This window comes from Vombatus ursinus, unplaced genomic scaffold (assembly GCF_900497805.2).
Source record: "Vombatus ursinus unplaced genomic scaffold, bare-nosed wombat genome assembly UNPS02012319.1, whole genome shotgun sequence".
NCBI classification, from domain to species: domain Eukaryota; kingdom Metazoa; phylum Chordata; class Mammalia; order Diprotodontia; family Vombatidae; genus Vombatus; species Vombatus ursinus.
This window is the reverse complement of record NW_020952097.1, coordinates 1,113,197-1,130,786: the sequence shown is the minus strand read 5'-3', so window position 1 is coordinate 1,130,786 and position 17,590 is coordinate 1,113,197. Positions and strand designations below refer to the sequence as shown.

At 43.0% G+C, this 17,590-nt stretch overlaps 1 protein-coding gene across 7 annotated transcripts in view; it reads left to right on the top strand.

Moving 5' to 3' along the window:
• The window catches only part of MROH1 (maestro heat like repeat family member 1), a 185,195-nt gene that overhangs the window by 124,503 nt on the left and 43,102 nt on the right, over positions 1-17,590 (top strand). For 6 of the 7 annotated variants that reach the window (XM_027857638.1, XM_027857637.1, XM_027857636.1 and 3 more), the window contains 4 exons: positions 2,732-2,884; positions 5,137-5,291; positions 10,726-10,891; positions 12,458-12,654. In XM_027857638.1, coding sequence (XP_027713439.1) covers positions 2,732-2,884; positions 5,137-5,291; positions 10,726-10,891; positions 12,458-12,654 — 671 coding nt within the window. The remainder of the gene's footprint in view (positions 1-2,731; positions 2,885-5,136; positions 5,292-10,725; positions 10,892-12,457; positions 12,655-17,590) is intronic. The other variant, XM_027857639.1, reaches the window with a different exon arrangement.

Here is a 17,590-nt window from a genome sequence, read left to right as displayed (position 1 = left end):
TAGTCACTTTTTATGGCATAATTCCAAATTAGTGTCTGGAATAATTGGGCCATTTCACAGCTGTGTTGTTGTTCAGTCATTCAGTCACATATAACTCTTTGTGATCCTGTGGCCCATACTGTCCATGGGATTTTCTTGACAAAGATAACTAGAGTGGTTTGCCATTTCCTTGTCACAAAACTAGTAAGTGTCTGAGGCCGGATTTGAACTAAGGTCTTCCTGACTCCAGGCTCTATCCACTGAGCCATCTAGCTCTCCTATACAGCATTAAATACAGTGATCAACATCAAATGGCTTTTCCTTTCTTGCCATCTTTGCCAGTTTGCTGGGTGTGTGATGAAGCCTCAGTTTTTATTTGTTGTTCTCTCGGTGCTAGTGATTTGGAGCAGTCTTTGATATTGTCTTTAATAGTTTACAGTTCTTTTCTTAAGAACTGTTTGTTCATTCCTTCTCGTCCTTCTCCTCCTCCTTCCTCGCCATCACCACCATCATCTTCCTCTTCCTCCTGTTGCTGCTGCTTCTCCCCCCATTCTCTTGGAGGGGACCATCCTGGTGCCTCTTCTGTGAAGCGGCAGCTGAGGAGACCCCTGGACTTGCCACAGCTGACGAAAGGCCGAAGAAAGGAGTCACGAGAACAATGACCACGTTAATTTGAAGGTGGCCGGGCAAGATGGTTCAGTGGCGCAATTTAAGATTAAGAGGCCTATTGTGAACGACAGGGTTTGTCAGTGAGGCAGATCAGATTCCGATTTAATAGGCGATCAGTCAATGAAACAGACACAGCCGCACAGGTGGAAATGGAGGATGAAGATACAATTGATGTATTCCAGCAGCAGACAGGAGGCACTTACTCTGCTCCAGAACTGTGCTCCCAAGAAAAACAGTATACTCACAATTAGAAAACTGAGATTTGGGTCATCCACGTCCTGACTACTGCAATATGATTTTCCCTCTTTGACTCCCTTCCCCCATTCCTTTATTGTACATAAAGTAACTGGTGTATGTGCGCAGGCATAATGCATTTTTGTTTTTGGTTTTTTTTTTTAAAACTAAATGGCCAATGGTATGTTTTGATCAACATCAAATGGAGATGGGGAGGGGAAAAAACAAACTGGTTCTGTGAAAATATCCCTTTTCTCCATTAGTGGCATGCTCATTCAACTTATATCTTATATTCCAGTAAATTATTTTGCTCTGTTTAACAACACCAACAACAAAAAAACCCACCAAAAAATCCTTGCATACCTTGTTTGATTGGATAATTTCAGTGTTTTTCTTTTATCATTGTAAAACCAAGGATGATTTTATGATTTTTTTGTATGTAGCTGTTACATCTGTCTCTCAGTAGGGATAAATTACTATAAAGAAATTGATTCTAGATAGTTTTACCTTCAAGTCAAACATCTTGTTGTTTAAATAAATTTCTTGTTTAAAATGAAAAAAACTGTTCATATCCTTTGACCATTTATCCTTGGAGAATGGCAAGGAGCTTACATTTTACTGGAAGTCTTCCCTGAACCCCTCCAGTTGCCACGTACTCTCTCCTTCCCATTCTGAGCCTCATGATACTTTACCTGGATCTCTCCTTTGCACTTGGTACTGTCTCCTTCCTTCATTCTGTAACATTGCACTCTTTAGGGTCTCCTCCTCCTTTTCTGACCGCTCTTCAGTTTCCTTTGCTGGATCATCATTCATATTCCATCCCTTAACCATGAGTATCTCCCAAGACTGTCCTAGACCTCTTTTCTTTTTCCTTTTGCATCCTCCCTCTTGGTGATTTTATCACCACAGCCATAAGTTCAATTATTATCTCTATATAGATGGCATCAAAATCTAAATCTTGAACCTGGATTGTGTGTATCCCCAACTGGATGTTCTGTGGGCATCTCAAAGTCAACATATTCAAAGTACTATTCATCCCTTCCTCCATAATTTCCTTCTTTCATATAGGGTACCATTATCTTTTCTAGTTAAAACCTCCAAGTCCCTAACTCTCATCGCCAGCCTCCTTCCCCAGATACGAATTCTGCCAAATTTTGTTAGTGTTAGCTCTATAATATCTCTTACATCTGTCCCCTCTTCACAAATCTAGTTCAGGCCCTGATTGCTTCCTCTCTAGGTTATTGTAGTAGCTTACTAATTGGTCTTCAGGCTTCCAATTTCTTCTCTCTCCAATCCATCCTCTACTCAACTGTCAAAATAATCTTCCTAAAGGACAAATCTGACCATATCATTCCCCTGCTCAAGAAGCTTCCATTATTCTCTAGATTAAATGACAAACTTCTCATCTTGGCATTTAGAGCCCTGTATTGTCTGTCTCTAGCCTTCTTTTCCAGACTTAGTTCACATTACTACTCTTCACATACTCTGTTATATCTAACCTGGCTTTATCTCTATTCTCTGAATTTGGCATTCAGTCTCTCATCTCCCTGTCTTTGCACAGGAAGCCTTTCCTGATCCCTTTAATTGTTAGCATCTCCTTAAATTTAAGGAGAATGTAGCCTTCTTGAGGGCAGAGACTTTTTCATTTTGTGACTAATACAATACTTTTCACATAGTAGGTATTTAACAGGTGTTTGTTGAATGAGTGTGTACTTAAGCGCACAGTGTGTAGTTGTTTTTATTACTTCTCTTACCCTCTGGACCCTAACTAGAGCATCCTAGGGGGCTGGGCAATGTATCTGAATCCTTTTCTCCTTGGTTTCCTACCATCTAACTTTTCTCTCTGCAGATTATTGGGAAGCGCCTCCCCCCAGATCAGTTTATCTCCCTTCTACTAACAACATTTGAAGGGCTGAAAGACCCTGATTTGAATTGTGCACGTGCTGCCACAGTCATTATCAACTGTCTACTGAAGGAGAGGGGAGCCGTGTTACTGGAGAAGGTAAAGAACTGTCTGGGCTCAGTGAAGGAGCCTTCCAATCCTTTCCCCCTTAGAAGCTAATTTTGATGTTTACCAGTCAATAACAGGAAACCTTCCTATGCAGGGCCCTAGTTACCTGTCTCTTGGAAGTGGAGAAGGGAAAAAGTAGTGAAGTGAATGCATTTAAGGCTATGGCTCTGTTCTTACCATGATCCAGGAGAAGAATCTGCTCTGCAACAGCTCAGGGAGCTCTGCAAAAGCATGAGAAGACAAACTGTTATAGGGTGGATCCTAAATTGGAACCCTAGGGTTCACCACAGAGTTCCCCTAAACCTTCTGGTGCTGTTCTAGAACAAGTGCCTCAACCTCCATCCACCTCAGGCGAGCTAGGCTTTAAGGCAGCTTACTGCTTGACTTTAGCCACCTTGCGCAGAGAATTTTCTTTGTCCCCCAGAGTGATGCTGTTTTGCCAAGGAATAAAGCCAACGTTATCCTGTTTTGTCAAAGACTCCTGTCTTAGCTATGCAAGGAAACTAGGATTTAAGATCCTAGCCCCCCTTTCCTTAGTCAGAAACTAGAAGAGTCTTCTTCACTTGCCCCTATTTCCTTGGATGTTTTCCTTCATGGCACTGTCACTGTTTGGGATTGTTCTGCCTAACTCTCCATGCCTCCTTCTGCCCTGTAGGTTTTACTTCAAAGCCAACTAGCATTAGGCCCTAGGGGCAAACTGGATTTGGGTCCAAATCCTGGCCTGGAAGGTTTAGCAGGGAGAGCAATTTCTGGAGAAGCAAGAGTCAAAGGTTTTTAACATGCCTTCTCTTTCCTTTTTAAACTTTGGATTGAATTTTCTTTTCATTTCCACCCACTGACATTTGGGGGTTGTAATTGGAAACACCAGTTTTCTTCCTTCCTTGGCTTTCCTGTTACTTCTAGAATTGCTGCAGAGGTTCAGATCTTTACCTATTAGAGTTGGCTGTACCTGGAATTGCTCCAGTGTTGATGACTCACCTCCTAGTCCCGTGCAATCCAGACTAGCTCCTGAAACCAAAAGTGATGTTAATCCTTCCCAAGGGTTTGGGGGAAGGTCCTATATCAGCTGGTGGGGAGGGGAAAGAAGGGATGCATTTGGCAGTGACACCTGAGGATTGGCTATATCTCTGAATTTGTTGCTAGTAGCCTATCCTTTGCTTTCTTTGTCAGAAATTGTCTGTTTTCTGCTCAGAGGCAAAAGTAGCTGGCTTACGGTGAGGCATGACCTTGGAACGCGCTTATTGTAGTCATCTTAGTGGAGGCTTTAACAATATTAACTGGATAGAACCTGTGGGCTGAATTTGCACCTTAGGTCTGCATCCCACTTCCCAGTTACCAGGACTGGATTCTTAAATAGACAGATAAATGGACTTGAGTGTGTTGGGGCTAAGGGTAGAGATAGAGGTATTGGTTCTGGAGAGAGCTTGGGAAAAAAAAAAGTAGTGAAGTATTTACTTTGTGCAAGGCAGTGTGCTGTTCACTATGAACAATACTTAGTTGAATAAGATATTGACGGGCTTTGTGTCCAAGGAGCTCTCAGTCAAGGGAGATACATTGACACAGCTATAACACAAGTCAGGATCTGATGATGGGTGAAGTAGGGAACATAGGCAAAATGCCACAAGAATTCAAAGAGTGGAAAAGTCATATCTGTCCTGGGAGGTCAAGGAAGGCAGCATAGACATGAGGCATTTGTATTACTTTTTGAGGCAAATTTGTGCTATCTTTTGATAAAAGATTGAAAGGCATTCCAGGCAAGGAATGCAGCATGAACAAAAACAGGAAAGTATAGGGGATAGTCACAGAAAAGCAGTCAATCTGGTTTGGCTGGAACATGGGAGGGTTAATAGGAGTCAAGGCTAGAAGTCTCCATGGTTAGAAAGATGCTCCCATCTATCCTGTCTCCTTATGTTTCCCACATAGGGCCTAGCACATGATTCAGCACATGGACACTTCTTTTTAATGCCTAAATCAGCAATCCTAGACTAGGTTGTTGAGGGAGTGTGTGTATGAGATATAGACCACAGAGGAAACAGGTAAAAGACCCTATACCAGCTGCTAACTAGGTTTACACTTAGAACCATATTTGAACAGGAAAGATTTCAGTTGAATCCTATTTGGGAAGTAGATTGGCTTTGGTTTCCTGGAATTTCTTCCTTGGCCTGGAAAAAAAAGTCGGGGGAGGGCTGTTGTTACTTATCCTCTGGCCCCATGATGTGTGTGTGTTATACATTTCTCTCTAGGTGCCTGAGATTGTGGGCCTGATCCATGGTAAGCTATGTGAGGTCAAGGATGAACATGTGGCAAAGGCTATCCAGCAAAGTGTGTATCTCCTTGCATCTCAGCATAGGGCAGCAGTGGTGGCCAGTCTCTTGGCCAGTCCCTTGCCCTTTGACAGGTATGATTTCTGTGGGGCTGGTGTGGTCTGCTGGCAGGGCACAAGCTAATCCTCTGGTTCTGTGATCCTGGAGAAGGTTCCCTCAGCACTTCTCTAGGGCTCAGCATTTTCTCATTTACACATCCTGTAGAATCACTTATTAGATTTAGTGCCATCTGTAGTATAGTGAACTCTGACTCTGAGCCTGAGCAAGTGACAGAGCTTTTCTTTCCCGATTCTACCCTGACATCATAGCCACCCCCACTGAGCCTTCTACTAACATAATCCAGAAACCTCAGCTTGTGAGGTTCCTTCATGCCTCAGCTATGACCTTGTCATTCCTTGAGCCATTCCCTACAGGCAGGTTCTCCTGTCTCATCATTCTAGGACAAAGGCGAAAGGGAAGTATAGCCAGCACCAACAGAGGCAAAGAGACAGGCCTCACCTGCACCAGCCAGCTGTAGGTCTGAGATTGCCTCTCTGCACCTGGCCTTGCCTCCAGTGAAGGTCCAGCTGGGGCCAAGAGTAGGAAGGAGGAAGAGAGAGAGGAAAGCCTGTTTAGTGTCCACACACAGGCTGCACCTGCTCCTAGAAGTTCTTAATTCTTGTTATACTTTTAAAAATACTTTTTTCTACTAGTCATGGAGTCCACCATAAGCTCATTAGGAGATCAGGCCAGGTTCTGGCTTTTAGTAATAGAGTTATAGAATCTTAGTTTTGGAAGGAATCTTTTCAAACCTCCTACTCGAGTCATACACTGTTGACCCTCTTCCTTGAATCTTTCTCTTCCTTTGGCTTCTCTGACACTATCCTAATCTCCATCTCCCTCTCCAAATATTCTCTCTTCCCTTCACTGACTCCTTTTTCCTTATAACTTCCAACTTTGGACCTTGGCCAAGACTTAGCCCTTGACCCTTTGCCATCTTTTCTTTATGTTCTTAATCTCAGCAAGCTAATCCATTTTTGTGGCTTAATTTATCTATTTGCAGCTCCAGTACCATAATGCAAATGATTTCCAAAAGTTTATCTCTAGTCCAGATCTCTTACCTGAGTTCCAAGAGATGCATCACTTGCCTGCTGAACATTTGGACTTTAATGTCTCCTCACTACTTCAGATTTATCACGTTCAAAACCAGACTTCTTATATTCTCTCTAAATTGGGCATTTTAACTTGAGGTTAGGAACAAGAGGGTCTGTGGCTGTGGATAGATTTTAGGGCATCTGAGAATTATATAATTGGTTTTCTTTGTAATCCTATACATTTTATTTTATGCATTTAAAAACATTACTTGAAAAAGGGATCCACATGTACAACCATAACCTTTAAGTTCTGTGAGTCCTTCATTTGAAATGCCTCCTGTCCATTCCTTCCTCTCTATCCCTACTGCCACCATTCTAGTTCAGGCTCTAATCATTTCTTCCATAGGTTATTGTAATAGTCTGGTCTTTTTTTCATGGCCCATCTTGAGCATGCTGCCAGAATAATCTTTCTTAAACATGGCTTTCATCATGCCACTGCTCTAATCAGAAACTTTCAGTGATTGCCTGCCTCTTGAAGTTTCAAGTTTGAACTACTACCTTTCTAGACCCTCAGCTGGCTTTACCATTTCTAATCAACCTTATTTCCTACTACTTTCCAATAAGCACCTTCCACTTGAGCCAGGAAACCACAGTGTTTTGGAAACACACCTTTCTTCCAATCTTTCCACTCTTTTTGATTTTTCTCTTTCTCTTCTGGCTTTTCTCTTGTGCCTACAAATATTTTTTTATTTAAATAGTATTTTATTTTTTCCCTAAATACATATTAAGAAAATTTTGTAGCATTCATTTTTACAAGATTTTGAGTTCCAAATTTTTCTCCCCCCCCCCATCCCTCTTCTGAAAATGGTAGGAAGTTTGATATAGTTTATACGTGTGCTATCATGTAAAACATTTCCATATTTGTCGTAGTTGTGGAAGAAGAAACAGATCAAAAGAAAATAAAACCATGAGAGAATAAAGTAAGTGAAAAAATATGCTTTAATCTGCATTCTGAGTATCGGTTCTATATCTGGATATCGATAGCATTTTCCTTTATGAGTCCTTTGTCCTTGTCTTGGACCATTTTGCTGCTGAGAAGAGCTGAGTCATTCACAGTTGATCATCACATGATGTTGCTGATACTGTATACAATGTTTTCCTGGTTCTGCTCATTTCACTTTGCATCAGTTTGTATAAGTCTTTTCCAGGTTTTTCTGGAATCTGCCTGGTCATCATTTCTTATTGCACAATAGTGTTCCATTACATTCCTATTCCAGAGCTTGTTCAGCCATTCCCTAATTGATGGGCATCCCCTCAGTTTCCAATATCTTGCCACCATGAAAAGGGCTGCTATAATTATTTTTGCATATGTAGGTCCTTTTCCCTTTTTCTGTGATCTCTTTGGGATGCAGACCTAAGTAGTGGTATTGCTGGATCAAAAGGTATGCACAGTTTGGTTGCTCTGTGGGCATACATAGTTCCACATTGTTCTCCAGAATGGCTGAATCAGTTCTCAACTCCACCTTTAGTGCATTAGTGTCCCAATTTTCTCACATCCTCTCCAACATTTATCATTTTCCTTCTTTGTCATATTAGTCAATCTGATTGGTGTGGGGTGGTATTTGAGTTGTTTTAATTTACATTTTTCTAATTGAAAGTGATTTAGAGCACTTCTTCATATGCCTATGGATAGCTTTGATTTCTTCATTTGAAAACAGCCTGTTCATATTCTTTAACCATTTATCAATTGGGGAATGGCTTATATTCTCATAAATTTGACTCAGTTCTCTGTGTATTTGAGAAATGAGTGCCTACAAATATATTAAAGGCTTCCCATCCTTAAGAAAAAAAAACACTCTTCCTAACACTGCGCCAACTATTATTCTACCTCTCTTTTTTTTAGAAAGAGTAGTCTATACTTCAAACATGCTGTTTTTACTTCCTTGCTGTAACCATTCACTTTGTACACCCTGCACTTCCACCCTCATTACTCAATGGAAACTACTCTCTCTGAGGTCACCAGTGACTTCTTAATTTCCAAAATCAATGGCCTTCTCTTAGTCCTTTCTCTTCCTTAGCCTTTCTGCCGCATTTGATGCCATCTATTTCGCTGTTGTCTGGACAGTTTCTCTTCTCATTTTTTTCTGTGACACTGCTCCTTCTTGGGTCTCTTACCTCCCTGACTGGTTATCTTTTGGTTCATTCTTTCTCCAGCACTTTAAACCTGGGTGTCTCCAGGCTCCATACTCAACTTGCCTGTCTTTATACTTTCTCCCTTTGCAACCTCATGTGTTCCATGAGTTCAGTTTTTTAACCTTATGTAGATGTCGCCCATATCTTTATGATATCGCCATTAAATTCCAGTCCTGCATTTCCAATTCCTTTCTGAACATCTCTTGGATGTCCTGTCAGCATGTCCAACCCAACATATTCAAAAATGAACTCAATTTCCTCAGAAAACATGCCCTTCCTTTCACCTTCTCTATTTCTGTATATGACTCTACCATTTTTCTAGACAACCAAACTGAAAACCTCAGAGTAATATTTGTTTGACTTCCTTGCTCCTTCATACCCATTTTGTTGTTAGATGCTGTATGATTCTGCCTATGAAATCTCTTCCATGTTCGATTGTAAACTAAAGGGCAGGGACTGTGGCTTTTTTTTTCACCTTTTTATCTTCCTCCTTGCAAAAAGTAGGTACTTAATAATTTGAATAAATTGAATTGCAAACTGAAAATGTCCACATCTCTGTAACATTAACAAATATCCTGTCTGACCCTCCTATTTCATAATCTTGCATGTGTGGCCCTCATGATAGCTGGAGAAGACCACAGCTTTGAGGAACTGCCTTTCATTTAATACCGCTTGATGAATGGAACATGTAAAGTTCTGCTCAGTACTTTTGAATGCCCTTTTATGTCCGTGAATCTAAGCTCCATCTATTTTGACCATAGCTTCATTTCATCAGGGAAAAGAAAGAAGGAGTGCTGAAGCCATCTTTCTAGGTCCTTTGACAAAGTGGATCTAGAATCCCAGAACATTAGCGCTTAAGAGGACTTAAGCAATCGTGGGGTCTAACTATCTCATTTTTTTCTCCTTCCTCTTCCCCCAACCACCTATTGGAAAAGAAAGAAAAAAAGAAAAACAAAATCCTTTTTAACAAATAAGAATAGTCAAGTAATACAAATCCCCAAATTTGACACGTCCAAAATTGTGTATCTCATTCTATATTTTAGCTCATAGCCTCTCAGTCAAGAGGTGGGCAACATTTGTCATTGGTCCTTTGTAATCATGGCTGACCATTGATTAGAATTATTCATTTTTATGGTACTGATGTTAGAGAATAAATTGTTTTGTGGTTTCCTCATTCCACCCAGCATCCATTCATGCAGGTCTTCCCAGCCTTTCCTTTGATAGAATGGTTTTGTGGTCAGTCCCATGCTAGTGGAGAACATTGGACATGGGCCCTTGAGAGATTTGTGGCCAAGGACAAACCGTTTCATTCCTCGGAGCCTCAGTTTTCTTATTTGTAAAAAGGGAGTAACCCTTGCACCACTGTGAGGAAAGTACTTTGTAAAATAAAGTATTTCAGGAGTACCTGAAGGTGTTGTATAACTGTGAGTTATTTTAAAAAAACAAATGAGTCCTAGAGAGGTTTAGTAACCTGCCCATACACCTCCCAGACCAGTAGTTTTTTCTGATGTACCACATTTCTTCACTGTTGACATATTTAAGGCTTCTATCTTACTTAGGCTTCAGGTGGTGGTCCTATTTTATCCCTGTCGGTTGGTATATAATAGAGAATAGAGATAGATCAGTCAGAGCTAGGTGGATGCCATACAAACTTGGCATACTCTGATTGGAAATTGGTCCTAAGAAGGGCATATGGTTTGAGAGTAGTGCCTGGGCCTCGATCATCTGGGAGCAGGGAGATGCTCTGGACTTAACTGTAACTCCCCAGAAACCTCCCATTGGTAGGTTGAAACCCTGAAGGCTCCAAAATGACCTGAAGGTAGATGTTCCTCAGGATCTGGCAACATTATCTTGTGTTTGTGTCATGGAGTTGATTGTGGTGTGAGGGCCATTGCTGTCCTTTACTGCCCACACTGGACTAAGACCATGGCTGACTGGTGGAGCACTCTGGGGCAGGCTAAACTGGGCTTCTCTAATTACCATCATCTTGCCACTCCTTTGGCATTTAACATATGCTCACATGACATCCCTCCAACTAGACTTTGAGCTTCTGGTGGACAAGAACTATATTTTCTGTCTGAATGTTCCTTACGCTTCTTGAATATTAAGAAGGAAAAGACCTGTGACCCAAGCCCAACAATGTGAAACCCCATAGATTCTCAGTAAATGTCTCTTTATGGTCATTCGATGTGGTGGTGACCCTGGTGTGGTGATGACTTTTTCCCTGCTTTCTCTGCTTTAGTCACACCTGTTCCCTTTGGAGGGCTCTGGCCACAGAACCCACCCTCACATCCCAAGTCCTGGAGCTGCTTTTAGACAAGATGAATAAAGATGTCCCATTCACAGAGAATAAGTCCTTCCTGTTGAGCAGCACTTACGATCGAGTAGCCACAGTGATCCCTCTTGCTGTGAGTATAGTGGCTTTCATCTATCCTCTCCCTTGCCTTTGGTGGGCAGGTGTGGGTTTCCAGTGGGTAGTGATGGTAGAGAGATAGATGATGGACTGATGACTTGGGGGAGGGAATGAACCCTTGGAGTGGATATATAGCAGCCCCTGAGGCTCTGAGGTAACCTCTGACAGAGGTAAGCCTTCCCTGGCTCCTAGTGCTTGCATTATTGCATTCTCTCCTCCCATCTGGCACTTAGCCTATCACCAAGTCACCTGATACACCAAAGGAAGTTTTACTTTCCTTTAATAAATGCACCCCACATGCTTCTTTTCTTTTTTTGGGGGGCTTTTGGTCTGTCACCATTCCTGTTCCTGGGAGTGTGGATAGGGCATATTATGGGCAGGCAGGTTCTATACGGGATGACCCTGGAGACCATGGTATGTACTCGCCCGTCCTCTTCCAAGGTCTTTCATCCCTATCTCCATATTCTCTCTCTCTCTCTCTCTCTCTCTCTCTCTCTCTCTCTCCCCCCCCCCTCCCTCTCCCCCTTTCTCCCCCTCTCTCCCCCTTCTCTGTCTCTCTCTCTCCCTCTCTGTCTCTGTGTGTGTGTGTGTGTGCGCGCGCATGTGTGTCTCTCTCTCCCCCCCCTCCCCTCTCTCCCTTTCTCCTCTGGTGCTACTGCCTTGGCCTCTCCATATTCTCTTTTTCCTCCCTAGAATGTGTTGGGGGGGGGGTGGTGGTGGAGGACACAAGGGGGTCAGCAGGAGAGTCTTGACCTTTCCAGAAGATGTCATTCTGGACATCACTGCCTGAAATGCTCTTTTCATTTCCTCTACTCAGGTGTCTGTGCCAGGCCCTGCTTGGGGAAATAATGCATCACCATATAATGCCTATTAGCTCTAAGCTCTAGCCTCATAAAAGGCCTCTCAGGTGTTCATCCCCAAGGGAGATCATTTTGCATTTTATCCCTTTAAAAAAAAAAAATAAACCCAGCTTGGCAGCTTTTTAAGCAGTAAAACAGCTGTGAAAATTTCCTCCTCTTCTCTGAAGAGCCGAGTACAGATGGTACAGGATCAGTCCCTGTGAAAGCCAACACTTTGCCCCTCCCTCCCTTCCTTGTACACATTGCAGTCACCCCCAGTGTGTTTGGTGCTGGGTAATTACCGCGCTCTTTAAATCAGCCGGAATAAGGTTATGCAAGTGTAATGTTTGCATGTGTGTAGTCTTCCTGTCCATAAAATCTGAGCTGTCAGATCTCCTGCTCTCCCCTCCCCCTTAAGCAGAGAATTCCAAACTCCTAAGCATTTCAGTTTCAAAGTGAAATGGCCCTTAATGGTGGCTTTTGTGTTTCCATTGGTTTCCTTTTTTGATACTGTAGGCCTCCAACTCAGAGTAGCAGAGGGCCTATGGAATCATTGTGGCCTCATTATGGGGCCAGAATTGGAAAAGGGTACTAAGAGCTGGCTTCCTTTGTTTTTGTAACTGACTGAGGCTAACCCAGTCAGGTATTGTGGTAGTATTGGAGATCCTTTCTTTAATCCTCTTCTTTTTCGTCCCCCCCCAACCCCCCCTTTTCTCCTCCAGGCCACATGTGCTCTGTATGAGATCATGTCTGCTCCAGAGTCTGGGGCAGCAGTGTTGGGCCTTTACCCTGAGCTGTTTGTGACTCTGCTGTTGCGAGTCAGCTGCACTGTGGGTGTCCAGCTCCCCCGGAACCTGCAGGCCAAGGAGAGGAAGGGTGCCAGCTCCCGCCTGGCACCCAGAAACCTCGAACCTTGCAGGTAACTCATTTTGGATGAGGTTTCAGCTCCCACAGGGAGGGCCACCAGCCATGTGGAATTGATTATTTTTCATAAACATGAGAGAGAGAGGGAAGAATGAATTTGTTCTGATGATTGACAAAGTAATCCTAGGTGATGGCAATGATGGTAAGAGAGGCTCCCTTGTTTATCTTGAGATAGGGGCTTGACCCACTAAGTAATTCTTCTTTGGAGGAAATTATCCTTTTTTCATGACTGGAAGGTATGTTTTAGGTTTTATTGATATATTTACAAAATGTGCTCATTGCTTATTTAGCTTTCAAGTAAATTTATAAGGAGCTTAGAAAAAAAGGCTGTTCTAACAGAGAGTCATAATGTAATGGTAATAATACTGATCTTGGAGTCAGGAGAGACCTGAAGTCAGATTATGACTCTGATCCTCAGTCTGTTTTTCTTTGTCTTTAAAATGAGAATAATCACACATGCAGTGCTTATCTTCTCAGCCTTGTGAAGGTCAAATGAAATAATATATGTAAATTGTATTGCAAACTGTTATGTAATTATCAGCCATTATAATTTCTGTGACTTATACAGGAACACACTAACTTTACCCTTTCCTTCTTATGTCATGCATGTAAGCAAACCTCTTGGGTTTGGAGCATAAATAGGAGGAAAACAATGGTCAGGAATGGTGAGCAATCCCTGGCTTTCCTTCTTGTCCCTGTCCTAAGTGAGAACAAAGCAGGGAGAGGAGCAACCTGGAATAAATTTGAGTAAAGTGGTCAGGCCTTTCCTTCCCTCCTTGGCTTTGTCTTAGGGTGGGTATATGGGGTGGACTTCAGGCTGGTGGTAGATCAGTAGTAGTAGTTCTGTCAGCATCAGGAACCTAGAGGTGCCCAACAGCTTGAGAGCCAGGCCTAATCTCATCCTTCCACATAGTAGATACTTAATAAAATATCAGTTGCATTGAACTCTAGAAATGTGAGGGTGTTGTCTGGGTCACAAGTACTTCTGAAAGAACTTTCCTCCCTTGGTAGAATTTTTTTTTGGGGGGGGGGAGGTGTGGAGGATGGGTCAAGGGGTGTATTGAGGTCCTGCTCAGAAACAGGGACTTTTCAAAGTGCTTTCCTTCTCTGAAATACTCTGATTCCTAACACCAACCAAAGGCTGCAAAGCCCCATTGGACACTTGAAGATGAAATTGGTGGGGTGGTTACAGGAACCCTGGGGAACCAAGACTAGTGTGGACTTACTAAGGAAGTCCAGGAGGCCCTTTCAGTGGTCAGGTAACATTCATTGGTGTTGCCTTGTGGCACAGGTCAGGAAAGAAGATGGTGCTTGCTGATCCTGTAGGGAGGTAACTCTCTCTCTCAGTAACAGCTTCCCTCTCTTCCTTGAACAAGGTGACTTCTGACTTGTTATTAGGTACCAGGTGTTCCTTGTTGGAATGTAATAGCTTTCATATTTAAAAGACTTTTTGGGATTTAAGAAATTTCCACAGAAGTTAACTCATCAATAATGCCAAAAGCAAAAGACTTTTAGTATGGCTACATTTTACCTTCCCCTAGGGAAAATGATTAACTTGAAATACTCCTGCTGGGAGGGGAAGGGGGGGGCAGGGTATTGAAGAAAAGAGAGAGAGAGAAGGGAAAGGGAAGAAGGGGTGAAGAGACGTTTGAATCCTAGTCACCCGAGTCAAGTCAAGCATTTGCAAAGTACCTACTATGTTCCAGGCACTGTGCTAAGAGCTGGGGATACAAAATGAGGCAAAAACCAGTCCTTGCTGTCAAGGAATTCACAGTCTTATGCAAGAGACAACATGCAAACCTACTGGCTAAATTGAAGAGAATCTTAGAAGGCACTAGTATTCAGGAGGATTGGGAAAGGCCTCCTGTAGAAGGTAAGATTTTAGCAGAGACTTAGAGGAAGTCAGAAAAGTCTGGGGGTGGTAATGCAGAGGGAAAATATTCTAGGCATAGGGAGCAGCTAGGGAAAATACAGAAAGTTAGAAATGGAGTTTTATGTTCAAGGAACAATAAGGAGACTAGTATCACAGAATAGCAAAGTACATGGTGGGGGAATAATAAGGTGTAAGAAGACTGGAAAAGTAGGAAAAGGCCAGGTTGTGAAGTGGATTTTATAATTTTGGAGGTAATGGGGAACCACTGAAGTTTACTGAGAAAGAGTGTGCCATGGTCAGACCTGTGCTTCAGGAAGATCACTTCGATGGCTAAATGGAGGAAAGGTCAGAGTGGGGAGAAGTTTGAGGAAAGGAGACCAACCAGCAGGTGATTGCAGTAGTCCAGGCAGAAGGTGATGAGAGCTTACACCAAAGTGGTAGTCTGTGAAAAGTGGCAATGTTAGAGGAGAAAAGAGGATGTGTACAAGAGATGTTACAAGATAGAATTGACAGCACTTGGCAACCATTTAGTTGGAAGAGGGGAAAGTTTGAAGGGAAGGATGAGTTCCATTTTGGATGTGTTGAGTTTGAGTAGAGTTTGTCTACACAGACATCCAGGTCAAAATATCCAGTAGTAGTTGGAGAGGTAAGACTGGACGACAGGAGAGATGTTAGTGCTAGATAAATAGATCTGAGAATCATCTGCACAGAGGTGATCGTTGAATCCATAGGAGCTGAAGTGGTCTAGAGGGAGAATCCAAAAGGGCCCAGGAATCCAGGATCCTCCTGGATCTCTGAAAGGGTACAGTTAATGCAAGGGGGTTATGCTTGGGCCTGGGGTGAGACGATTTTGCAGAGCTCATTCTTTTGACAGTGTGGGTTAAGATACCCACAGGTACCTCAAGTTCCCTGGTAGGCCTCCCCAGTGAGCTCTGGTTTTAGAAGTTCTTTTTGTAGTTTTCATGCTAACCCCCAGGGAAGCAGCCTCAGCTATGATCAAGGGATCATCCTCATGAGCCATGACAACCCAGCTCCAGTCCTAGTTGTAGCCTGCCTGATGCCTGTGGATACCAGAGGCATCTTCCTAAATTATCAGTTAGGCGTGGCTTGGGTTAGTGTTAGAGATAGGCCCAGGCTTCCTGCAGAGAGTCCCTCTGTTCTCAGCCAATGAAATAACATCTGTCACAACCTGCCGCTTCGGAAGTGGCTCCATGTGTGGTGGTGCTGCTGCCTCCTTCTCAGCAGCATCTTCTGAGCAGGAAGAGGAAGTGGCCAGAGGTAGAATTAAGACCTTTGGCTAGAAATAAAAACTGAACTACAGGGGACAAATCTTCCCTTCCCCCAGTTTTACTAATGCTCTCATTCTCTATTGCAGTCTTTTCAGAGGTTTGCCATGCCAGGTCTGGCATGACCAGGACCAACTTGTAGCTGATAAATGTCAGGGGGACTTTTCCAGCTGTAGCTACCCTGCTTCCTATATGGCCTGAAACAGATTTAAACACTGCAGCCTATGCGGCAAGCAAGTAGGCACATACCATATAGATGGTGCTAGAGGAGAGTGTCTAGGGCCTCTGTTTCTTTGTCTGCCAACAAATTTCTCTTTTTTCTCCCATTTGAAGAATTTTCGTCACTTCCAGCCTCCTGGCCTACTAGTTCCCCCCTGGTCCAGAGGTGGCTTCCAGCCTATTGGGGTGGTACAACCTGTCTGATCAGCCATTGGGCGGTGCTTTAAGTCTGGGCAGCTTCCACCGCAGCCTCAGCTCACCCAGTCCTCAGGATCATCTCATAAACTTTATTTATAGGAGGCCCATCTGCCAGAATCTTCTAGGCACCTCACAAAACAAATGGAAAATATGAAAGAGGACAGAGACAATGCCGAGGCCTGAGCAGAAGGATTCAGTCCTGGAGCTCAGGGGAGCAGCCCTGCTATAGAAGGGCTATAGCCTTGCATGGCCTGTGAGATAGTCCTTAGTACTGTAGGCTGCTACCCATCAGGGCCTCAGAGGTTGGCAGCCTGAAGTGGTGTCTGTGCTGGGGACGGAAGGACCACCCTTATTGAACAGCCTAACTTTGGCTATTAACATGGCCACTGTGTCAGTCTAAGGATCCTATGAAATCTTGAGACTTAAGTTCTGAGGAAAAGAGGTGCCTGCACTGGACTGTGGGAGAAGTGTTTTCAGGGATGGATGGACAAAGTAATTCTTACTCTATTTGCTTCATTGATGTTGTATTTCATACATGTAGCAAAATCCTAGCAGTGTTAAAAGTAAATGCTATGAAATCATAATCTTAGAAATAAGTCTCTTTTAAGGAGGGAAAAACAACCCTAGGGGCTAAGAAAGGGAAAAGAGGTAGAAACACTCATCTAAATTGCTAATGGATTCCTAAGCCAAGAATGAATTTTATCACTTTAAATTTGGTGTAGCTGACCAAAATTTAAAGTGATAGGCTCTGTTTTCAGCTTGGAAAACTGCCACTAATTCAAATGGTAGCTTTTCCAGCCAAAAAGCTGTACTGGATGGAAGCAAGTTATTATGCTGGATAGGAAAGCTGCTATCTGATTAGGATTTTATTCAGGCCACATGTTTAATAAAATTGAGAAGCCACCACTGCCCACCTCCTCAAAGAAAGGACTTTAGTTAACCAGGTGTACTCTTTCTCTTTGTGTCACCTGAATGGAAATAATCTAGCATCAGACAGAATTCTTTGTCATTATCATAACATCAGTGACACATTACTCTTCTTGGTTTAGTTCTGTGGGTGTCCTCAGCATTGTCTGTCACAACTATGCTGTTGCACCCGGGTAGGTGGCCTGGCTGCTTTTTGAATGGTGCCAGAGGAGAGGCTTTGCTGTTGCCTTTTCTGACATTGATGCCAGTTCTTGCCTGCCCTCCCTCAAGCTCTATGTGAAGAACCCAACCAGACCTCAGACCAACCAAACATGAGGAAACTTCAAGGCACTTGGAGCAACTGTTTGTCACCCAGGGAAAGCAAATCTGGAGCCAGAAAATGGTATCTTGACCACTAGAAATAGTGAATACAATAGGGGCAGCTAGGT